This window comes from Theobroma cacao, chromosome 3, assembly GCF_053813885.1.
Source record: "Theobroma cacao isolate CCN51 chromosome 3, ASM5381388v1, whole genome shotgun sequence".
In the NCBI taxonomy this organism is placed as follows: domain Eukaryota; kingdom Viridiplantae; phylum Streptophyta; class Magnoliopsida; order Malvales; family Malvaceae; genus Theobroma; species Theobroma cacao.
The window spans coordinates 6929625-6956206 of record NC_142641.1 but is presented as its reverse complement, the minus strand read 5'-3'; the positions used below and the strand labels follow the sequence as shown (position 1 = coordinate 6956206).

The 26582-nt window shown below is 34.1% G+C and overlaps 1 protein-coding gene across 1 annotated transcript; it reads right to left on the bottom strand.

The window, feature by feature from the left end:
* Positions 1-8436: 8436 nt before the first annotated feature.
* Positions 8437-12360, bottom strand: PIN1 (Auxin efflux carrier family protein). The gene is made up of 6 exons (XM_007036784.3): positions 10692-12360; positions 10220-10466; positions 9968-10053; positions 9390-9547; positions 8698-8774; positions 8437-8590 (listed from the first exon to the last, which is right to left on the bottom strand). Exons 1-6 carry the CDS (start codon positions 11875-11877, stop codon positions 8524-8526), a joined length of 1821 nt encoding a protein of 606 aa, XP_007036846.3. The 5' UTR covers positions 11878-12360; the 3' UTR covers positions 8437-8523.
* Between the last annotated feature and the right edge of the window lie 14222 nt (positions 12361-26582).

The window sequence follows — 26582 nt, the reverse complement described above, 5'->3', positions numbered from 1 at the left end:
TCTGACTCTTAGTGGCATACCAATCCAAATATACATACATTGTCTAAAATATATGTCTTAACAATTTACATCAGGTTTGTCTATACATATCAAAAAGAAAACTCGATTTCCAACGAAGAGACTCAGATGAATGTACAGCTACTGAATGTCGAGACACCTATCAAGGGTCGAATATACGAAGACACCTCAACCTAGTTACCAGCTGCCTCTTGATCTAAAAACATGAAGTTAAAAACGATGAGTATAAATCCAGTGAGTGAACATATGAAAGGAACAAGCAATATAATAAGGAAAAGTTTAAAATCATAGTGCACTTATTTGAAAATGATGCACTTTAGCTTAAGTCCTTATTAAAACCCTCAATTGAACCCTTGGTTGATAAATCATGTGACGATAGAGAATTCGTATTCAACATGAAATTGGAGAAGTGGAAAATATGGCAAAAACCAACCAAATGATAAGTGGAATAGAAAGTTTCATTCTCGCTGCAACGAGAAAGAAAGCAATAAGAAAGACTTCCTTTCATCCCAAATAAACCATTTCACTGCAATGCAAATCAATTTGGAACACTAAAAAAATGCTCAAGGTTCAGCAAGCAAGATTCCACATACATTATAGTCACACATGTTATTCATAAAATCTTTATTGCATTAATACATGTGAACATATGCAAATATATATGTATATATATACATCCATCGCCTCCCCAGCTCATGTACATCCCCCACATCGTGCACATAGCTGGTGTCATCGTGTGCATCCCCCCACATCATGCACATCTAATGCCGTCGTGTACATCCCCCCACATCGTGCACACGGGCAATATCATCATCTGCCTACCTCACCACCGTCATTACCAGTATGTGCATCCTCCCACATCATGCACACACACTGTTATATCCATTACACAATATTATCTACCAATGTACTATACATATATATATCAACATTATACCGAAACACATGGATTCATCACACTTTCCATTTCACAACATAAAAACATTTCATAAGGGCTTGTTCCTAGGCTTTTTTTTTTTTTTTGAAAGAGAATTGGATAAATCATTCAAAATATTTGTCCAAATACATTCACATATCCCAAAATAATTTTGAAATGCAAGTTCACTCACTTGTCTTTATTGATTCTTAAAGCAGCTCCAACTTCCGCTAATGCCCCAAATGGTGATGTGGGGTTTCGATGGAGCCTATCACACATTAGCATCACAATCAACTCAATCACATAACCATAATTCTAAAGCTATCTCCTAAATCATGTTCCACTAGTTATTCCTAACTAGCTTCCAACTACCATCAAGTGGCTATTTATTTGCACTATTATAATCACACCAAAATGAATAAACTACCTCAACTACAAAACACTCATAAATCTAACTATTAATCATTCTCAACAACTAAAAGATCAACTCAATCTCAATGCTCACCTTGCTAGATTTGCAATTGAATATCTCCTCAAGAATTCCCAAACTATTATAGAAGGCCTTTCTTTCTCTCTCTAAAACCCTAGTTAGTGAGAGAAAGTATCGATCTAAGACATTTCAAGGGTTTTAAGGTGAAAGAGTGAAAGAACATAAGAGGTTCTATAAAAAAAATGCACAAAAGCATCAAAATGAAGGCTAACTTTAGAGAGTTATGGAAGCTTGAAGAGTACTCCCATGGAAGGTGAAGAAATGTGGGATGGGAGGAAGAAGAAGAAGATGAAGTGCTGGAAATCTGAGGAAGGTGTTGGAGAATGAAGATATTTATTGTTAAAGCTTATCCAATTGTTCATAAAATTGCAATAATGCCCTTAGCAATGCCACTTGTCTTCCTCTTGTTCTTGTGAAATCTTTTACTCTTTTGACACTAGGGAAAAGTCCAAAATCCTCTGAAAAAGGTCCCTTAAGTAGCCCCCAAAAGTCCTAGCATCAAAAACCCCAAAATCTTGTTATTTGTGGAATTTACTGTGAGGGCCACAGCTTTCAATTTCGAGCGCCGCGGCGCTCAAACATTCTACCAATTTGTGTTCTTCTAGCACAGTCCTTTAATTTCGACAAAGATTTTGACCACCTTCCCGCTAGAACTGGGAAAAGTGGTAAACATAAAAGTTGTAGCCCTACCTCTTAGCTTTCTAATGGTTTAAACACCATGTTCTTTGAACTTCTGTAATGGGAGATATACTTGAAAAACCGGAACATATGCAAATAAGGCTACTATTCATTATGCACTTTTCTTCACCAATTAAAATTATTTTTGATCCTACTCCTATAACGACATAAAATAATTATAAGTAACGTAAAACTAGCATCATTAGCTCAAATTAAACCTTTAAACATAAGTTTCACCTCAAGTTCTGCATCTATGAAGGTCGAGGTTTCACAGTATAAGAATTGATATCTTATATAAAATAGTGAAGCATTACTACAAATAGACTTATAGGGAATATAAGAACACCTCGAAAGTATGATGATTTTGTTATTTGTGTTGATGGCAATTTTGATTGCTATTTCTTATCTATGGTTGAAGAATTAAAGACTAATGAGCTTTACTCTTATCATGAGGCAACTATATGTGCCTAGTTTTCTTAATAGCTTGCTGCTATGAACGAGGAGATTGAGTCTCTACAAAAGAATCAAACATGGGAGTTTATAAAATCAACCAATGGCTAGAGGATTGTGGGATGCAATTAGGTCTTCAAGAAAAGGGAAAAGATCTTGGTAGTTGGAGATGCTAGATTCAAGGCTCAACTTATAGCAAAAGCCTATACATAAACAAAAATAATCATATACAATAAGGTATTCTCTCCCATCATGAAGCATAATTCAATCCTATTGTTACTTGTTATAATGGCCTACTTTGACCGTGAGTTGGAACAACTTGATGTCAAGATAACGTTCTTAAATGGTAAGTTTTAAAGCAAGCTACATGAAACAACTTGATGGATTTATTGGTTGAGGTGTGGAAAACTACATGTGTTTAATTAAAAGGTTATTATATATATATATGGCTTGAAACATTCTCCTAGGCAATGGTATAAAAGGTTTGATATGTTCATGGAGGCACATGGGTAAACTAAGAGCATATATCATAGTTATGTCTGTGATAGGAAGCTTCCAAATGATTCATTTATCTATTTGTTATTGTATTTAGATGACATGCATGTTTATTGCTACTAAAAACATGTCAGATGTTAATGCATTAAACGAGCAACTTAATGGTGAGTTTGAGATGAAAAAAGTAGGTGTGGAAAAGAAAATATTGGGTCTGGAGATTATTAGGGATAGGCATGCGTCTAGGTTATGTTTGTCACAAAAGTCATGCATTCAAAAGATACTAGAACGTTTTGGGATGCAAGATGCCAAGTTTGTGACTATTCCATTAGGGATACACATGAAACTTTCAACTAGTTTATCACCATAAATGGAGGATGAGAAAGAGTACATGACTCTTATTCCTTATGCCAATGCAATGGGTAACATTAAAAATGCCATGGTGTGCAGTAAGCCAAATATCTCACATGTTATCAGTGTGGTTAGTAGATTCATGGACATACCAAGTAAAGGATATATTGGGAAGGATTGAAGTCGATCCTTTGATATTTAAAGCACACTATAGGCATTGGCTTAGTATATGAAGGAGGTGCAAATATTAGTTGCAATGTGGTTGGCTTCTCATTTAGATTTGCTAGTGACCTAGATAGCATAAAATCTCATATGCGGTAAGTGTTCACTCTTTCATGGTCTTGAATCAATTGGAAAGTATTTCTACATACAACAACTACTTTGTCTACAATTGAAACTTAATATATGGTTGTGACCAAGGTAGTGAAAGAGGCTCTATGGCTTCAAGGCTTGGTTAGTGATCTTGGTTTTGGACAAGCATAAAGAATTGTGTTTTACAATAGTCAAAGAGTCATACATTTGACTAAATTTTGGGTGTTTCATGAAAGAACCCAAAACATCCAAGTCAGGTGTAACTTCGTTTGAGAGATTGTCTATAAAGGTGAGATGTAGTGAATAAAGTAGCTACAGTTGAAAATCAAGAGGATATATTAACTAAGTTAGTTTTCAAGATAAAATTCTAGCACTTCTTGGACTTGATTGGTGTTCATAGTGCTTAAGGTCCTTTCGGGCATTGGAGATGACGACAAAGATTGATTCATAAGGTAAAGCTTGGTGAACTCAAGCCAAAGGTGGAGATTTGTTGAGATAGTTATAAATTCTTATTATATTAGAATACTTTAATTTTAGTTAGACTACGATATTTTGTTGAGATAGTGCTAAATTCTTGTTAGATCAAGATACTCAATCCTAATTAGACTAGAATATGACTTTTGTACTAGACCCTATAGAAAGGTCATATCAGGTTAAAGAATATCATTAAGTCAAGAGAGGTTTTAGTGAACGCGTAAATCTAGAAGAAGAGATTTGGACGTAAGTGGGGCCAAAGTTTTGAGTTTGAGACTAATCTTGTAATATCTTGATTTTTTCTTGGTTAAACTTTCTTTGTCATTGTATCCGTGGATGTAAGTTATCAAAGCATCAAATCACATAAATTTCCTGTATACTTATGAATGTGCTTGATTCTTTCTTTATTCTATTAATTATGTTAGATCTTGAACGTCTTTTTGAAATTATTTCATTATTTTCACATAAGGAGTTAAGGAGCCATTTTTCCTTGTAAATCAGGGCTCAATTCTTGCAAAGAGCACTCTAAGAGTAAAAATTCCAAATGCACTAGGCAAATATGGGGTAGTGTGTCCTTGAGATTGTACAAGGACAAAATTATGTCTAAGCAAAGCTTGGGGATAGCCCTAATCATATTATTAAAAAGAAAATTATACAAGGAGCAAATACAATGTGTAACCTTAAAAATTCATTAATGAATAGTAATATTGTTAGAGAGTAAATAAATTGCAGAAATATAATCTTACCTGATGTTTAAAATTTTAGATTCAACAGTATATTGACAGATATATAATTTTTTAATAAAATAAAAAAATAATACTATAACAGTTTTTTTAAATAGAAATAACATAATTACAATTTGTACCACTACTACCTTTGTTTCCTAAAGTGTATGCATGGTATTATCTCTTAGAAGCATAAGAGACCAGCTTTTTCAATTTATAATTAGTGTCCTTGTGCTTAGGGGGACAAGACAAGATTTAGACTTAAAATCCGTTCCACTTTGGAGAATAATGTAGAGATTTACAGGATCTTTAGGAGAATGCTAGCTACCTTACAATAATTAGGGTAAATTGAGATATAAGAACTGATTAATGCAGCTAATTTTCATCTTAACATACTACTGTTGTGACGAAAATCCTTGATTAATATCATTATATTTGTGTACTTACCTTGTCTTCAGGAAAATAATGCTTGGTGAGAAAGTTTTGAATCTAACTGTAGAAAAGGTTGGAGCCGTTAAATTTGAAACTAGGAAAAGAAATAATACTGGATGTCGGCTGGAGTTTTCTTCTATATGGATGCTGATACGGATGCAAGCCAAAGAAAATGTTGCAGAATTTCATTGACTCAATGATCACAGTTTTAATTTATTTCTACACATTAAGTCTAGTTTCTGCAACAGCAATGGAGAGGAGGCTTGACCTGCTCCATTGAATATGCCGGATTATTCATTTTCATGCATTTCTGCATTTCTGCAAAAAATCAGTGGCACAATAATGTACCTGACAAATTGCATAATGTAAGGTGACATCTTGTTGTGGTGTCCCATACTATTTTGGCAGCCAATTAGTCACTCTCTTCCATTCATATTCAAAAATGTGCTCAAAGCCAGCTTAAACCTGGAGTATATTCTCTTTGGGTCATGGAAGTTGTGTCTTGATTGATATTCTCTTCTCTTCTCTTCTATTGGTTGACATGTACCAATATCTTGCTAAAGATTCTGCAGTACATTGCAAGTCAATTTTGGGACAAACCCTGTTTCTTGCAGAAGCATTTGAGCTTGATTAATTATTTCCTTCACATGGTAGCTGGATTAACATATTTTTCATTGTTCCTACCAAGCAAAGCCTTAATGAATGTTAAGATGGGAAAAATGTTAGCATAGAAACAGGAAGGAATAATTAGGATTAACTAAACTTAGCTTTGTCATGCCTTAATTACCTCCTGATTTGTTCCTTTTTCTTCTTCTTTTTGAATTTAGCATTTTTATTTGGATTTTTGTGTGAATGCAGGAAACCAAGATTTCTATACTAGGATACACCCTAGATTATATATAGCTGTCATAATTTTACAGTGTAAAAGGTTGATATTGTCCCATCAGCCTTTATTAGTGGGTTAACTAATTTAATTCTCTAAGCAACATCGCTCTTATCCTTCTTTTTCTATTTTTCTTATTGAGCCAATCACTATAGCTTCTTTTGCTATTTTTCTTATCTAATGAATTTTTACCATGTTAAGTGGGACAAATGGTAAAAACAAAAAGCGTTAGATCAAATAGCATTGCTCTAGAATAAAAAAAGAGTAATTAACAGGGTGATTTTCCTCCCCAAACCACCCCTTCCATGCTTCTGAAAGCCACCCTACCCCTCGCCCTGAATGTTTTCATGTGTCTATTGCGCCAGAGCAATACCTTGTTATTTCTTCTAATGTGGATTTCAGTTTCAGGGATATATTTTAGTTTAATAAGGCCAAAAACAAAAAGAATTGAGGATACTCTTCTGATCAGATACAGCCCCCCGCCTGCCTTTTGTTTTATTATTATTAATATTGTTTTATTGTAATAAGCATGAGAATGGAGATGTCTATAAATATTTGAAAAAAGGATGTTACAGAAAGCACGAAAGACATAGCAGGAGTGAAAGAGAAAGGTGTCAAGGGAAAAGGCAATATGTAATGTGTGTAACTAAAAAGAATAAGCTGAGATGAAGGAAAGAGAGAGAAAAAGGAGAAGAAACTTTGGATGTGACCATTGTCTCCCAATATTCGAAAGGGGTCGACATCATATCAAACCCCATCTTGTATTGGAGGGACCCTTCTTGCACTATCTTATATTACACCACTCTCTACTACCATGCATCATCCTAAAATTTAACATCATCATCCCAATTTTACTTTTAATTATCAAAACTCCCACGTTTCCTATGTTAAAATCAGAATTTTATTGCCAACTTCCCACTTCTCAAGCCTAAAAGTAAGCTGGGTACACTCCAAGTTATATAATATCACTATTATGTACAACGAATGCAAGATAAAACTACCCAATTTTAATATTAGACACTAATAAAACTAGGTAGCTTTTGTATTAGAAGATTCATTAATGTTATAAATAAATGTAGGATAATTTTATTATAACTTTTATTTTAAAACATTATAACTTCAAAAATTAATGGAATGCTAATTTCTCATTAGTTAAAGAAAAACCCAAATGAAAAATTAAGCCTATAAAACTTTTCATTCTTTATTAAATTAGATAGGATCTGCCACGATGTTAAATTTTTTTTTTTTAACCAAGACCGTTATTATTTAAAAGCCAAAATCTTCATTTGAGATTAGAATAAATTGAAAGAATATTGTATTTTTTATAGGAGAACGAGAATTATGGCTCCAAATTACAATCTCTGCCTTACCCTTACCACTTGAGTTAAGTCCAATTGACTCGTCAATATAACTTGATGTAAAATGTAAAAGGGTTCTTTTGGTAGGAAGAGAGTGTGCACATAATTAAAAAGATGTGTTGAAGGTGACTGGAGAAAAAGATTGAAGCAGTTACTGAAGTATTCAGTATCGCAATAAGTAGAAAAGAATAAATAAGCGATAGAGTAAGATTGAAAATAGGTAAATAATTGACTAATGGTAGAGTAAGGTTGAGAATAAATGGGAGAAAGGACAAAAAAGAAGAGAATTAAAGAGTTAGCTATTACTACCAAAGCAAATCCAATACTCGAAAGCATGTTCAGTAGACATCAAATCTTAGTGGGCATGTTTCTTCCTTAATTCTCAACTCTTTGCTTATACCACACTGCTTTTGATTGGAGAAATTAAGCGTCGGAATCATATGAAAGAAAAGGAAGCATGAAATTTCATCGTATGCAGTCCAATTCCAATATGTGATAAGATTCCAGGTTCTGATATCACCAATCAAATGAGGAGGCAAAGGAAAGAAAGAATGAAACCTCAATAGCAATTCGAATGGAACCATTAATGTAAAAAATGTTAAGGCCATTATCACATCCACGGCTTCTTCCTTTTATCTTTCTTCTTTTACTTTTGTGGCTTTAATCGGGAAGCATAAATTCTTGGAATAGAATGACAACTCAAACTTATAATTAACTGGAAAAACATTTTTTTATATAATTTGACTACAAATAAGATTTTACAAATTTTGCTACAAAAAAAAAAAAAAAGAAAGACATTTCATAAGGAAGATTAATCATTCATCAGCACCGCTCCTCGATTTCTTTTGTCCTTTGAATTTGGAATGAGGGGTTCTGCTTTGCATCTTTTGACCCCAGAGGGCTTTTGCATTGATGCCACAGTCTCCTGATACGTTAGCCAACCTTCAGACCCCCAATAAAATGTAGTAGACAAGCGTTATGGGCAATGCAATGAGCATCCCAAAGATAACACTGCAACTCAACCAGTGATGAGGGATATCATGAGAGAATAAACAAAAAGAATAGGATATTTTTAAAAATTCAAAAAAAAATAAAGAGAAAAAGATATATATCCTTACGCTGTGCTGAGAATATCAGGGTGTACGTTGTATTCCTTAGCGAAGACAAAGGGGACAATCCCTTGTGGAAGAGCTGCCTGTTTTTTGTTTGGAAATCCGTAACATGCAACGCCAAAAAGACATGTTAGAATTTGTATGGATGTTTTGTTCTTCATTAGTAACCCCTAAACAACTCATTTGCTTATGCTTGGATTAATTAATTGTTTTCTTTCTCTTGGCATTACTATGTCCATTTCAATTTCTGACATATATATCAATATATAAAATTCTTGTTAAGGCATTAATTAAGAAACAGAAAAAGTTATCAGGTACTAGTAATATTTATGCAGTGTTTTATTCACTTGGGATTTTGCTATATCCAGGCCTGCTCGTACCAAGTCCACACAGATTCAATGTATTTGCACTACACGCCTACTGTGGATGCTACGTTTAACTAGGAAAAACATAAATTGAACTGACAAAGAAATAATAAAAAATCTTATCTGGAGATAGTAAGATTTTTATATGATAAAAAAAAAAAGTAGAAGAGAGTTTTGCAGCTTATGTAGTTAAGTTGGATTGGCTATATGTCAGGAGGAGGCAGAAGAGAGAGAGGAAAAAGAAAAACAAAAGGAAAAAATTAACAGTAGAGAGGCAACATACAGAGAGAGAGAGAGAGAGAGAGAGAGAGAGAGAGGAGGATGGTAAGTGACCTGTACAATGGCAACGTGTAAAAGAACTCCCCTAAGGCCAACAGCGATGGAAGCGGCTGCCATGACAGCTGGACCTGTAAGGAATCTCACAGCCATAGCAAAAGCTGCAACGGAATTCCCACATGCTATGATCCTTGGTTGCAAAGCCATGAACAGACCTGTCATCACATCAAAGCATGCCCATTACCACCACCCACATCCCCATTGTCACTTGTCAGAAAGACATTTCTGCTTTTTTTTTTCTTTTTCTTTCTTTTTTGTTGGGTTTTGCACTTTCTGAAAGCCCTTTCATCATCACTTCCACCATTACAAATCACCCCACATTATATCAAACCCAAGACAAACTGGGCAAAAAGTGGAAGATATGTACAGAGTGAAAGATAAAGAAAACCCCAACACATTATCATGACCACACTGTTTCGCTTACTTTGCTTAGCCAGTTTGCTTGCTTTATTACAACATTTAATAATGATAAAGTGCGAGAGAATCGGAAAGATTTATTACTAATAAAGAAAAAGGCGAGGGAGAATTTCTTTTGAGAGATTGTAAGTAAGGAAAAAGGAGTCATTTTTACTGACCAAGACTGAACATGGCCATGCCAAGGCCTGCATCTGACAGAATGGAAATGGACTTTGCTATGATGGCAGGCATTTGTACATTCCACCTACAAGAAACCAAGCAACAAGCTATCAGAAATAATGAGAACCCTGAACCCAGATACCAAAACAGATTATATAGAAAGCAATTATATATATAAATATATAAAAATACATAAAGATTCTTCATGGATTTAGTCTGAGCAGAAAGAGACAGGCGGGTTGTTATTGTACCTGAATGAGACTAGAGACCAAGTGAGTCCTATTAAGCTTGAATAAGTGTTGGGATTTCTGATAAGCTTTCTCCAAACCATGATCAGAATAAGCCTTGTCATGACACTTGTTGGAGGCATAGTTTTGGGCTTGCCATCCCCCACTTTGTCACCTTCGTGGTTGTTCATTTCTCTGTCCAATCCTCTGTTCCCAAAGCTGAAGTCATCTCTCTCCATATACGCCTCATGATTCTCTCTATGTCCTTCCACTGGAACAAAACAAAGAAGCAAAATTTAACAGTAGCATGAACAAGACCATTATAAAAAACATGTAGTGTAAATTTTAGTTTATCTGAACCAAACAAAAATTTTACATAAACAACATTGAAAAGCTTGTGCAATTAGTCTCTTCATAATCTGTCTTTGAAAATGTTTGCTGGAAACTAAAATCTCAAGAAGAAAGACGACACTCAAGTCATGTAATCGGAAGCTACCTTTCCCAGGGGAAACAGCCAATCTAACTTCTTTCTGGTCACTAGCTCCATATTCATGGCCAGCAAAGACGTCGGATACAGGAGAAGCACTCGAACTCCAAACAAACATATGAAGATCCCTACCACCATCTTCAGACTTTAGCTGAGCCTGACCATTGGGCTTCTTTGCATTAGCATTAGCATTAGCACCGACACCTTTAGACCCAGTCGGCGAGAACATACCCGGATTAGGAGCCGGATAATGGGCTGCACCACCTGGCGCGTGGTAATGGAACCTTGGCTTACCGGTGGCTGCACCATCCTCCTCATAGTTGGATGGCCTCGGAGTTGGTCCACGCGAGGCAGACAACCCGTAAACATCTGCAGCACCAAAATTTGAATTGCGTCCCCCAGCCATCATCGAGTAGAAATCAGTGTGATTAAAGCTTGAGCCTCTTGGCGTTGGGTTTCTTGATGATTGCAAAGAGTATATCTCAGCATTGGTCAGATTTGAAGGCCGTGGTGTTGTTGAAGATAAACCTTGGGACCTTCTTGAGAAAATATCTGATCTTGAGGCATTAGATTTTCTCACAGTGACATGGAGCTTACCATCTTCTTTGATCTCAGCCTCAGTTTCTAGAGGTTGCCTACCGTCAAGCGACATGATATCTGAATCGACATGGATTGAAACAATGGAGCCAGCAGTGTCTGGAAATTGCTCCGAGATGAGCATTTTGGCACCTCTATACTCAAACATAAAAAGCATCAAAGTGTACCAAATAATGCATTGGAGGACGACTATTTGCACCATCAAGCTTCCTGAAAACTCTCCGTACATTCCTTTAAGTAAAGGGATGCCCATGACCAACGTGTTTGGAAGGGTAGAGAGAGAAAATAAGGTGATGGTCCATTCTAAGCAACCCCTTTTGCTCACCTTGGTCCAAACTGCTAGTACTACGAGAACTATGATTTTTTGGAGAGTATCAGCAGCTATGAAGCGAAAATTCATAGAATAGGGGTCGTTAGAGGAGATAAAGTGGAAAGAGAGGAGGGGAACGGCAAAGAGAGCGACAAAGCGGTTGATGCCTGAGCACTGATCAGGAGAGAAGATCTTCCACCATTTCACCGAGCCATAAGCTAAAATCATGGCCACGTAAAGTGGCACCATTGCGGTCATGACATGATAGAAGTCCGTCAACGTGATCATCTTTGGAAGCTACCTGAATTGCACAGATCAAGAAAACCTCCGAATTCAAGGAAGAAGAGAGAAGAAAGAGAAGTTGAAGGATGATTGAGAAGTGAATAAGGAGGAGGAGAAGAAGAGGGAAAAGGTGGAGATAGCCTTGGTGGAAGTGATGATGAGGAAGGCAAAGGAAATAGGAGAGCATGTGTTTTTGGGGTTCTGGGGTAAGTGGGTAATAAGCAGAATTTAGAGGAATTTTTTTTCACTATACAGCTTTGAGAGTTGCGAGCAAGCTTGCACTTGCAGTCCCCAAAGCACAGGGTTTTGCTTTTTTATTTTGCCTTTGTTTTTTCCCCTTTGTTTTGAGTTGTGTTCGGATTTGATAAATCTTGGTAAGCTGGTATTGTGGCTCTATCTTCAATGGACTAATGGTGGTACAAAGTTCAGTAGAAAAAGCATTTTGGTTGGAGGGTGGGTGTGTCTCCAAGTACTTGTTTGGGAGAGACTTTTTAAGCTTTGTGCAAACTTTAAAAGAGCCTCTTAACCTCCCCTTTTCTTCTCTCTTTCTTCTTGGATTCGCTTTTTGGCTCATGGGTTCTAGATGGCTTATGGCTGTCTCCACACCTTTTTTATTCCTTTACTATTACTCCCTCTTCCTCTTAACATTTGTTGTTCCTATTTAGCTCTTTTTGCACATAATTTGGCACTATTGTAAGCAAAGAGATTTGGTAGCAAGTAATGTTTGTAGCCTAGACCTCCCAAATCACTGGTGAGATTAAATCATTTTGGGGACAAGTGAAGCAGTCCACGCGCTTACTATATGCGGCGCCAAAATTGGAGTAGAGTAGGACAAGTATATAAGGAGAAGGGGTGATCCCTTCACGTGGACCCTAATTTGTCCATCCCTGACCATATCTTTCTTGGCATTTCCGATTGCCTTCAACTCACTTTGCATTTTGGGTACGTTTGATATGAGAGATGTAAAGTCATATTTCTTGTAATGTGTCTAATTAAATTATATTACAGTATTTATTTTATAACAGATCACTGTAATGTAAGATTGCAATGCAATCTCATTGCAACCAATGAATGTAATGTGATTGCAGTTCAAAACTAATACAATCACATTACATTACACTCTGTAATATCTTTAAAGACATTTTTACCCATCATCTTTTAAAAAAATTACTCACAATCATAAGCAAACAAAGTTTATCATCGTTTTTGGGGTTTAGGGTCTGCTGCTTCTTTTCCATTTTACTAAAGTCGCTCCTCCTTCTTCTATTTTTATTTCTTAATTTTCTTATTCTTTTGTCTCTCGTCGTACTTTTCTCCATCAGAATCAAAACTTCCTCATCCTCATCTTCTTCCTCAAGTAGCTCATAAGAATGGTAATTCTTCTACTGTTGTTGTTGCTTTCCTTCTTCACCATCATCTTCATCTTTTTCCTCTACGTTCAGGGCGCAGGGAAGGGAGGAAACGACGTCGTTAATGAGGAAAAGGTCACTGGTGAAGCTAGGGTTGCAAAGCCATTGAGGGCCGCTAGTAGTAGCTGCAATAGTAGTAGTAGCAGTAGCAATAGTAGAGGTAGCGACAGGAGCAGCGGCAACGTCGGCAGCAGGAAAGAAAGGGAAGAGAAAGGGCCTTGGGTCTTGTGAGTTTTGTTGGCCGTCCATTGGTTTTGTTTTTTTATTATGGGTATTTTGTTGCCAATTTGCTATTGGTTACAAGAGAGGAAGCTATCACATTAATGTATACATATAAAACGTATTAAGAAATAAAAATAAAATATTATCTTCTAAAGAAAAAATTTAAAATAAAAAATACAATATAAGAAATTATATTAAAAATAAAAATAAAATATATACTTGTAATAAGAAATGAAAAATAAAATATATTTAATTAAAAATATATTTAAAAAATGACATTTTATAAAAATTAACAATAAAAAATACATGTTAAACTTGTATTTTAATATATATGGGTAGTTTTGGAAATTAACATTACATACCCTGTAAAGTACTTGTAAAACAAACACTGTAATGTTATCTTCTCTGCATTTTAATCATTACATTATTTATATACCAAACACTGCAATGTTATCTTCTCTACAATCACATTACTTGCAATCATATTACTTGTAATCACATTACATTGTAAAGTAGCTGTCACAACCCAAATTTTCGGGCCATGACAGGCACATGGGGCTAATGGGCATAGCCCACTAAGCTCATGCAAGCCTATTTATGTGACTCCATTCATGGATTTCATCACTCGTTCTTACAACCGTATTTCATAATTCTTATCAACAAGTATTTCAATACTTTTCCATCAAAACCATATATTCACATTTATGATTCAAAATAATGTCATTCGTGCCATCTGGTAGTGGCAACATTAATCAACATAAACGTCTATTGCTTAAGATATATATATATATTTTAACAATTTACATCAAGGTGCATATGTTCAACGAAAAGGACTCTAGACTTCCAGCGGAGTGACCATAGTGAAGGTGCAGCTATCGAGATGCCATAGTACCTACCAAGAAGACGAGCATATGTGTGCGACTCAAACTAGCTTCCAATTGCCTCCAAATTTGAAAACATGAATTTTAAAAACGTGAGTATAAAACTCAGTGAGTGAGCATAAGAAGGGAACAAGCAATCAATAGGAAAAATTTGGAAATCATGATGCACTTGTTTTGAAAATAATGCAATTTGGTTTAATTTCTTTCTTAAACCCCCTTGTTTTGGACATTGATTAGTGGACTCTTAGTATTGCAAAGACCCATGCTCAATCATGAAGATAAGGGAGTGAAGGAAATTATATCAGAACCCGAGCAAGGTAGCAACATGACAGCACGTTTCTCGCTGCAGCAAAAGGCATTCTCGGTTTGCATACAATTCAGTTTTTCAAGCATATCTTCCACTACATGGGTCCAATTGACATGCTTGTTAGGTCATTAGAAAGCTAAGAGGCAGGGCTACGACTTTAGTGTCCACTTTACCCAGTTCTGTTCGAAGGGTGGTCAAAATCGCTGTCAAATTGACAGCACTGCACCACCATCGAGAGTTTCTAGTGGTAGTGAGAATCCATTTCGCTACAGCCAAATTCCTTGTTGCAATGAACACCAATTTAACAATACTTAGCAACTTTCAAAGTTCAACATGCAAGATTCACATACGCAAAACCATATACCATACTCATGAACTTTGATTTCATAAACATAGATGTATATATATAAATGCATAGATAACACCAATATCAGTATAATCACACCCAGCTCATGTACATCCCCCCACATCGTGCACATAGCCGACGCCATCATGTGCATCCTTCCACATCGTGCACAATCAGTGCCATCGTGTACATCCCCCCACATCGTGCACACGGGCACTATCATCATCCATCTCCCACACCACCATCATCACCGGCATGTGCATCCCCCCACATCGTGCACACACACGGTTATAGTCATCATACACAATATCAACTATCGTGCACAACATATATATATATATATATATATATATATATATATATATATATATATCATCATAATGAAATGGTGCATGAATCAATAACAACCACATATCACAACATAAAACCATTTAGCAAAAGCTTGTTCCCAAGGCACTTGTTTTAAGACAAAGTTGTATAAAATCATTCAAATGCTTTGTACAAAATAGTCACATTCCTAAAATGATTTTGAAATGCAGTTCACTCACCTGACAAAACTAGCACCAACAAGGTCCTAATCCAAGTAGTCCCGAAATACCATTAAAACTTATATTTATCAATAAACCATAACAACCTCAATTAAGTTGTAAATTAAATCTAATAATTCTAATGAATTTACAATAGGCAATCTACCCTCTAACCTAACATTTAACCTAAGTTTCTAGTCTAATTCACAAACCCATTTGGCCAACTATTCCAATTTAAATTTCGTTACTTGGATGAGCTTGGAGGCATGAAGATCAACCAAAAACCTAATCTTTCCAAGAAAAATAATTTGAAGAAATTAGAGAATAAATCTGAAAATATAGCCATAAATTCAAAATTTCCAAAAGTTGGAAATTGATACCTTTCAACCTTGAAAATGAAGATTTGAAGCCAAAAATCCTAGTGTTGCTGAAAGTGAAGTAGAAATAGAAACTATAAGAAACAAGGAGAGATTTTTCTCTCTTTCTCCTAGGGTTTAGATGTGCTGGAAATTGGGGTTAGAAGCTGCAAATTCAGTGGCCAAGAAGTTAGGAGAAGGAAGGATTAGGAAAAGAAAAGAAATAAAAAGAAAACAAGGAAAAATCACATGAAAAATTTGATTTTCATGGAGGTGGAATGAAAAATGGCATTGGATGGGTGAGGAAGAAGAAAAAGTTGCTGGAAGCTTGAAGAATCTGCTGGAAATTTGAAGAAGTTGCTAGAAACTTGGATATTTATGCCTTATATTTATCCATTTTCTCACGTAATTACCAAAATGTCCTTAACAAGGTCATTTTGTCTTCTTCCTATCTTTTATGCAATCTTTTTACTCTTTTGACAATGAGTCCAAATACATAATAGTCTAGAAACACTCGGGTTCATGAACACGTAAAAATTTAGACTCGAGATGTAAAATGACCATTTTGCCCCTACCGTAAAAATTATCATTATTTTTAATTTCCTCATTTATTTACCATCATAAACATCATTTATTCATTCTTTAGGCCTATTTAGACCTTAATAGTATAAAAAAACCCACTCGTAAAAGCCTACCATAAGAAATTATAAAATTATCCCTGATCCGTATTATCTCGTCTACTTCTAGTTACGTGTTTATAGAGGTCGAGATTTCACAGGTTCACTTCCAAATTACCCTTTTAACTCAGTAATCAACCTTAATTGGCATCCATAAACTTTATTAGCTACTGTATCAAAATACAGGGTACTACAGTAGCAAACGCTACCTTTGTTTTGTTTTGTTTTTTTTTTTTAATTTTACAATTTTGGTTTATTTATTACCCAAACTAAATTTCAGCTGCAAATAAATCAAACTTGTCGCTCCTCATTGCTCTTTAGCTCATTTTTTCTCACCTCTACTCCACCATGTTTGTCAAATGAGTCAAAGTTTAATCTTGGCTAATATTTTCCATGATCAATGCTCAAACTTGCCAATTTCGAGCTTGCATAACTTAGAGTTCAAGTCAGACGTAATTAATAATTAAATAAGCCAAAGTTTAAGCGTGGGAGACTTCAATTCAATTAACTGATGTTATCTTTATGGGTTAAATTGTTAAATTTTTTTATAATTTTGTATTCAAGTTTAATCTACTCACTTAATTGTCAATTTATTTTAAACTAGACGTTAAAAGCGTCGTCCAATAAGTCTATATTTATTATGTTTTTGTTCTTTGTCACCCTTTATTTGTTTCTCCATGCGTTGAGTTTATTTCGGTAGTTCAGTTTACATTTAACGGGGAGTGCAATGTTATTACACAGTGGTAGAGTAATTAAGTTTCAAATAGAATCTGCTTAATTATTATTAATTGATTTTAAATTAAATATTTAAAAAATGCAAACTTATTTTCTATTTACCAGAATGTTTTTGCTGTTGAAAATTGGAGAGGAAAAAGAAAAAACGAAAGAAAGGAAAAGCAAGCGTAACTCTAGCGTATGAATTATTCGCCTTCACAATCCATTAATTTCTCGAATACCAAACGCAGTAGTCGAATCATGTCCCTAGGTTCCGGTTTACAGGCAGAGGCTGTAAAAAATCAAAATGGATTGTTAGATTTACTTGATTTTCGAGATGATAGGGCTTGCAAGTCTTTCCCAACGTAGAGAACTTCCAAAATTGGATTATTGAGTTTATTAGAGATCTGGGTTTATTGGAAATAGGATAACGTGCCTTGTTGGTTGTCAAATTGGGAAAAAATAAGATCACTTGTGAGTTTTCTTTTCATGATAGAAATTGTTATGTCTATCCAACTTAAAGTCAATCAATAATACCTTGTCATATTTATGGACTCAATTAACTCCAAACTTAATTGATATAAGATTTCTTGCAATGAACCGACCACATGCCATTCACTTCATACTTCATATGTAAGGATGATAAGCTTATCACGTGACATAAATTTTACTATTATCATATTAACCGATTCGTTCTCTTTTTTGCACAAAATGCACACAATCAAGTTTCTGTCACTTAGGTCTCTCTTCACCAGCGCCTCTTTTACTGCCACTCTACATCTTATCACTTGCCATTAGAAAATCCCAACTTTAAGAGGAGCAAGTCCTTCCCAAATCAAATTCCACCATTCAGGGACTCCCTATCTTCCGAGTGTTGTCTTATAAAACACTTTGGCGAAGTAGTTTTCGTTAGGAGATTCTTTCCAAATTACTCTATCATGAAAACTCTACCAAGGAAAGCGTTGTTTAAGATACACAGCAATTCCATTATTGAATCTCCTAATCAAATAGTCTTCTTCTCAGTTCGATTCTCTAAACCCCCTTTTTGTTCTTCCAAAACCCTAACTCTATCATCCTCCCATTTCTATTTACTGTCTGGGGAAAGTAGTCTTCAAAGCCACTCCTTCAAAATTCCTCTATATACCTCACAAACGCAAAAGTAGCGTCCCATCTTCTCGCGTTCCAATTTTATATTGGAATGTAGACATCCATAAGATTGCCATACAGGTTGAAAACATCCCATAATGCCCTATATGACACTCTGTAACTCAAATTCTCCACAAATGCTATATATGTGTGAAGCCTTGATCTCCACTTCCCCTTCTCCTTTTGGATGCATCAGTTTGATTTGTTTGTGGTGACCATTCATCATGGAAACCCTGAAAAAGAGTGGTACCCATAACGTTTAATAGCATTGCCATATAAAAAGGCTTGATAATTCTTACATAAGGTCTGAAACTTTTAACTCTAGGATCAAAATGGTACATAGATATATAATTATCATCATAGGCCAAAGTCATTCAAGTTAAGTTTGACTATACACATAAATTTTGGGTCGAATATAAACTAGAAAATTTTGGAGACAAATATTAAATTTATTTATATATCAGATGTGGATTTGCAATCTCTGAAATTCTTTTACAATAGAAAATATATTTTGATTAATTTCATCAATCTTCATTTCAAGGGTGATTAATTTCTTCAATCTTCGCTTCAAGACTCACGATGACTTGATCTTGAATTTTGAATAAATATGTGCTTCAAGGGTGATTAATTTCTTCAATCTTCGCTTTAAGGGTCTACGACTTGATTTTGGAGGGTCTGCAACTTGATCTTGAATGAATATTTTCTTCAAGGGTCTATAACTTGATCTTGAATGAGTATTTTCTTCAAGAGTCCACGACTTGATCTTGAATTCGCTTTAAGGGTCTACAACTAAGGGCAAATCTAAAATTTTTTCTAAGTGGTGTTATAACTAAAATAATAATAATAATAATTAAAAAAATTTCTCAATCCAGATCTGCAGAGAGAGTACCTAAATTAAATTCAACGCTACTTTGCTTAAAAGATTATTGAGTACCATCATTAGTAGTGTCACGACCCGAAACTCCCCTCGAGCTCGTGACAACCGCCGCGATGCCCCGATGGACACTCATTACCCGAAATGTCAACCTGAACCCCACAAGGCTTTAATATTAGCTTCTCATTTCCCTTGTGAGTAACCGTTGCCGAATATCGCGTTCTAAAAGATTTTAAGCAATTTCCAACTTAAAACAAATAAAATAATAATTTTCGTCTCACAAGGGTATTTTGGTCATTTTTCACTGAAAATTTCAAAATCAGTTAAAAATGTAGTATGCAAGTGGAAAACACATATTTCATAATCAGAAATAATTTTGGATGTCTAAAACATTCGTTTAAAATGAAATTATGACTATTTGTATAAAATAAAAATATTGAATAAAATATTTAATTTTCTCATAAAACAATATTTTAAGAACACTGCATAAATAATTTTTTTACAGCATAAAAGCAAAAAAAATTCATATATATTATAATACAGATAATCAAAGTATAAAATTAAATTTTGCAGTGACACGTGGGCCCACGAACGACCAAAAGTATCTAGAGAGATAAACTTACATATTTTGAGGATGCCAATCCAATTGTAATCCTCGAAGAAATGAGCTATCTACCGACTATCCTGAGCCTGAAATGGGTGGAAAGGAGGGTGGTGAGATTATATAATCCCAGTGAGTAAACAAATATCATTTAAAATATCTAAAGGCGAGTAAAAGGAGACTATTAAAACATTTCAGTAAACTATAATTTATCTTCTATCGACTTATTTCAACCAAATGAAATCAATTTATTTAAATCAAGTAATCAGTATGGCTTATGAACTTCTTAAAACTTTGGCTCGTGCCAAAATCATTATCATACTCAGTTATCAGGGATACCTTGATCGAGGGCTATCCCAACCGAGTCCGCCAAGGCTGTTAAAAAGTTTTGAACACATAAATTATGTTTTTATTTTGAAAATATAGCCGTTCCTTGGCGTTAGCAGAGTTCATCATCACGAGGTGGTTCGGCGTGAAGTGAACTATAAAACTGTTAGCCTCAGGAGTTATCCACCCGCGCCTCTCATACTGAGGTAAGATATAACGGGGTTTACCGTGCCCCTCTAATAGGCTGGCCCACGGAAACCCGCCTACTGCAGTGGCTAGTTAAATAACCCACCATACAATAAAACTCATTCTAGCATGACATGGCAATTATTGTAATTCATAACCTTTCAAGGCTAAATACACATTTTATATATTTCAACATAAATACCAATTCAGCCATTCATGCAAATATTATCATAAGCCATTTATTCAAATCATAAATTTACAACATACCAGTGGTCTTCAATTACTCTATTTTTCAAAATCGTTATTTCGTTTCAAGACAATTTATAAAATCATTTTATTTAAACATATTTTATTTGTAAAACCAAAAATTAACCATTTAAACTCATTTTCATAAAATTCCATCAAAATCGATTAAAATCATACTTTAGATAATTAAAATGATGATAAGGTTACTCACAGTATCAGGAGTAGAAATACTCATATTTTTAGTCCGCGGGTACAGTCTTTTACCCGTATCCAATGGCTCACCACCTAGCCATAATCCATGACATATATTCCAATTAAATTGTGTCTAACAGTCATAAGCTATTTTAGGCTCGATGTATATGCATGATATGATATACAAAAATGTCTAAATTTTGCCTAATCGCGGTGTTAGCCTATTTCGATCTTTTACCCGATAAATCGATATACATGTCCGTTTAAACTCCAAATTAATTTTTTTCAGTTTCTGTACCTCAATTACACCCAAATTGGCTTAATGTCCCCCAGTGTGGTGCAAATTATCAGTCTCGGTAGCAAATTACGAAAATACCCCTAGTGGGTAAAAATTCATATTTTTGCTCCGAAAATTCCCATTATTTTTCTAGGCTCATAATTCATCATTATTCATCATAATTCCTCAAATAAACATCAACATCAGCAGCCAATATTCCCCTAGAAAATTCGGCATAATGGGTTTCCATGGGAGAAAATTTTTTCTCTAGCTTATTTTTGCTATATTTCAATATAACCTAACTAAAATCACTTAATTCAATTAAAATCAACCAAAACTCAAGCTCAAAACTCATCCATGGAGGTTTGGCCAGCATGGGTGTCCATACCCACTTTCTAATTTTGCATGGAAATGAGAAAAAAATGCATGGGTAGTGAAAATCACAAGGAAAATCAATGAAATTTACCTTTTTAATGCTTGATTTCTTGATTTCTCTTGATTTTCCCCAAAATTTTCAGCTAGGGTTCTTATTTCTTTTCCCCCTTTTTCTCTCCTGGTTTGGAAAGCTTGAAGAAGATGAGAATTCTGGAAATTTTGACAATTTTAAAGGCTAAAATAACATAATATTATTTTATTCATTTTTTTGTTGTTTTATTAATTCCTTAAATTCTAGCCATCCATTTATTTCCAAATTTTTACCATACACTTGTCCCACATATCCATAGCTTAGATAAAATTCTCAGACTTATCCAAAGTCTTGGTGGAGTAATTGTTTAAATTTTACACTTTTGCCCCCGTAAAAGTCAAAAATTACATTTTTGCCCCAAAAACTGAAAAATTGCCCATAGACATATTTTTCATCCCTTATACTCATACCATTCTCCAATTTGTAAAATTTGATCTAAATTCTCTCAAAATCTCAAAATTTGTTCGCGAGTGGTAAAATTACGATTTTACCCCTACAATTTAGAAATCACCGAAATTAAACTTTTTCACTGCCAAACCCTCAAATTATACTCCAATAAGTCAAATGGAGCCAAAAAAATCTTTTCAAAAAATTTCCATTATGTCCTTAGGTGGCGAATGACCATTTTGCCCTTGGATAGTGAAAATTCCAATTTGACTCCAAATTGATTCTCGAATTCCAAATCACCATATTAAACTATTCTGGGAGTTTAAAATTTTTAATTTCACCCTAAAATCTCTATTTGATCTAGTTCGAGGTTTAAATCAACTTTATTGTACCTCTAGGTGTAATACCGAATTTTGTAAATTTTTCGAGACTCTCCTAGCATGCAAACATGCTATCCATCACATGTATGTCATGACAAATATTTTACAGAGTCAAGCTTGACATCTTTTCCCCCACTTGGATCAACCATGTGATCCTTCTTCATGATTGATTTCGATATCCGGCTAAATATTAATATTTTAATATTATTTCATTAATAAAATATCATCTTATTCTAAAAATTTTATCTTATCTCTTTGGTTCCCAAAGTTCCTTATTATGCCTCAATTTACATCCGACAAACTTTATTTATCACCATATCAAAGTATGGGGCATTTCAAGTAGAATTACGTTGTTGTTTCCCAAAACCTCAATCTTGTGAAACAATTTCTTGTATTTTACCGTTAAAAATTGCTACTCATTTCTTATTAGTATAAACTACAATATTAGAATTAAATAAAAAAATCATCAGGTTCAACAACTAACAATTTGACAAATTTTTATTCATTGATCGAAACTAAGTATAAGTGTCCGCAAACCACGTGAAGTTAAATACAAAAATTAAATAATCAAACAATATATCTACAAAATAAATAAAAAAAAGACTTATAATTTCAAGATATTATTTGATATGCAATACTAATTTCTATTAGAAAGATTCTGTTCGAATCCCAAACTATCAAATTAATAAAAGCAATATTTAGATATAAAGTATTTAAAAACTTAATTTAAGTTGAAAATTATTTACAGTTGAACAATTAAAGTTAAATGAGTTGTTTTGAAAGAGCGAAGAATGCTACCAAGGATCGAGAAGAGGAAGTATCACTACAAGTCTCAAAAGTAAGATTTGAATTTTGGAGAGAGAGTGTTTTAGGTTTTCGTTTTTTTAATAAAATCTTAAGTTATAGAAATTTGTTATCTTTTAGTATTTAAATATTGATATATAAATTATTTTCTGATAAAGTTATTTTGACCTATAATCTTTGACCCCACTTCCTACAAAATTGCAAAAGAATTAGTGAGTTCATTAGTGTTATTAACTATGTAAAACTCCAGATAAGTAGTATACTTAGTATAGACTTTTAGCAATTGAGTGGTGTCATTTGACACCACTCTTATAAAGCTAGGTCCGCCCATGTCTACAACTTGATGTTAAATGAATATTTTCTTCAAGGTTCTTATGGATCATATGATTTGATCTTGACCTCAAGCGTCTTATGACTTGATCTTGACCTTAAGGGTCTTATGAACAATTTGGAGGCTTCGCCTTTGATATTCAAAATCTTCCTACAAGGCTTTGATATTCAAAATCCTCTTTCTTGGATTTGTGGACCTCTAGAGAGGTTTTGATCTTCAAAATCTTCTTCTTTGTCCCTTCTTCCTCTTTCTCCCTTGTTCTCTTCCTTTGTGGTTCATCAAATGACTTAGAGGAGCAATGTATTTATAGTGCTAGATGAGAGACTTTCATGGGAATTTAGTTTTCTTGAATTTATCTCTAAATTATTTTAATTTAATTAGAGATAAATCACGATGACTCATAGATGATTTTTTGATTGATTAAACTTTGAGTCTTTGAGTTTTGATTGGCCGAACTTGAGTATTATCCGAATTTGAGTATTATCTCTAAATTATCTTAATTTATTTAAAGATAAATTAGATGACCAAATTTAGATTTTATCTTGCAATTATCTTGATTTATTGAAAGATAAATTGAATGAGAAATAAGTAAATTTTCATTGGTTAAATTTAAATATTATCTCTAAATTATCTTGATTTATTTAGAGATAAATTGGGTGACCGATAGGTGAATTTTCATTTGGTCAAATTAATATATTATCTCTAAATTATCTCAAGACATAAATACATGACATATAGGAAAATTTTAATTGATTCAACTATGTGTTTTCAAGATAATTAGCCAATAAGTTAACTATTTGATAATTAATTATATGACTATCTTAAATGATATCTTCAAATCTATATAGCTGCTCATAATCATTTGTCCTTGAAAATTTTCTTCAATTTATAAATTTTGGACATGTGCCATCTTGTAATAGGATAACAATTTTTTTTCCTTCTACAATGACCAATTGCTAAGATATCAATTTAGAGAGAAGAAACAACTAAAATCAATTTAGAGGTAATGTAGCGAATTCATTGAGTACAAGCTACATCGACATGGGAGGTTTATGGTTTTCTACTTAATTCCTACTTGGTCTATGTCGACTGCATGGGAAGTTTAGAGTGAAGAATTGAAGTTCAACTAGGGTTTAGTAATCTTAATTCTTCCCGTGTTAAATGGAACGCATGTCACAACCCGGCACTCCCTTCGAGCCCGTGACAACCGTTGCGAAGTCTCAATAGACATTCTTTACCCGAAATGTCAACCGAAACCTCGTAAGGCTCTTGTATCAGTTTTCCACTTTCCCCGTGAGCAATAGTTACTAAATATCGAGTTTTAAGAGAATATAAACTATTTTAGATCAAAAACAATCAAAATAAAATTTTCTCCACACAGGGGTATTTTGGTCATTTTTACTTGAAAATTTCGAAACCTGATAAAAATACAACATATGGTAGAAAGATATCCATTTTCGATCAAAAATAAATTTTTGTAATCTAAATCATCCATTTGGAGTGAAAAGTTGGCTAATTAGACTAAATAAAAATATTCGATAATATATTTCATTTTCTTATAAAACAATTTTTATAGAACTATGCATAAATAATTTTTGTAGTGTAAGAACAAAATAAATTCATACACATGGTGATACAGTAAACCAGGTATTCAAAATTATCCTACAATGGCATATGGACCCCAAGATAACCAAAAGTGTGCAAGAATGTATACCTACGATTTTCAAGGAAGTAAGTCCAAAAGAAATCCTTGATGAAATCAACTGCTTACAGACTATCCTGAACCTGAAATGGTTAAAAAGAAAGGGTGAGTTTTCATAAACTCAATGAGTAAGTAAAGTCCGTCATTAACTTCTAAAACCGAGTAAATGGAGACAGTTAACTTTTCATCGTACCATAATCCACAACATTTTGTACTTGTTTCAAATCATATAAAACAACACATTTCATTATAATACACATCACGATTTATGATTTTCTTAAAAATTTGGCTCGTGCCAAAAATCATACTCGGTGATACCATGGCCGAGGCATTCAATTGAGTCCGCCAAGGTTATTAAGTTAACAACTACTCATAAAAACATAGTTTAGCCATCTCTTGGCGTTGGCAGAGTTCATCCTCAAGTGGTGGTTCGGCGTGAAATGAACTCTTTCGTACCTTAGGAGATATCTTTTGCGCCTCTCATACTAAGGTAAATATAATGGGGTTTACCGTGCCCCTTTAATAGACTGGTCCACGAAAACCCGCCTATTGCAGTGGCTAATTAAATAACCCACCAATCAATAAAATTTTGACAGCATAACGTGGCTAACATAATACTACCCAACCTGTCAAAGGAAAACAAATAGTTTAATATATTTCACAATCCAAAAACCCAGCCACATATGTCATAATGTATCAATTCATAAATCATCAATTCTAAACATAGGTACGTAAACTTAAATATATAAGCAATATCAAAGGTTGGTCTCCACATACTCATATTTTCAAAAACATTATTGAATTGCAAAATAAGTCATAAACCTTATTCCTTAAATCAATTATTAGTCATAAAACATAAAATTCATTTAGGTTCAATATTCTTAAAATCATAAAAACAATTGTAAAAATACTCTAGATAGATAAGATGAACAGTGGTTACTCACTTTGACGGGAATTTACAACACTCCTAGTCTCGATCCTCGGGTGCAATACCTTTGTTCTTATCCGAGGGCTCACCACCTATACATAATGTGCAACAGGAAATTTAATATACTTATGCTAAATTGTCACAAAACTATTGTATATTCTATATGAATGCATGTAATGAAATGGGAGGTGTTCAGCTTATCGCGCACTATACACTATTTAATCGATCTAAACGTCCAATTCGATTTCAATTAATTTATTGCACTTCCAGTACTCCCCAAAATTCCACACACTTCAATAAAAATCTATTCTAAGTGCAATTACCAAAATATCCCTCATTATTGTGCAAATTGCTAACAAACGGAAGTAAAATTTTTCGGTACCCGTTTTCGATTTTCGGTATTCCTAAGCACCAAATACAATCTA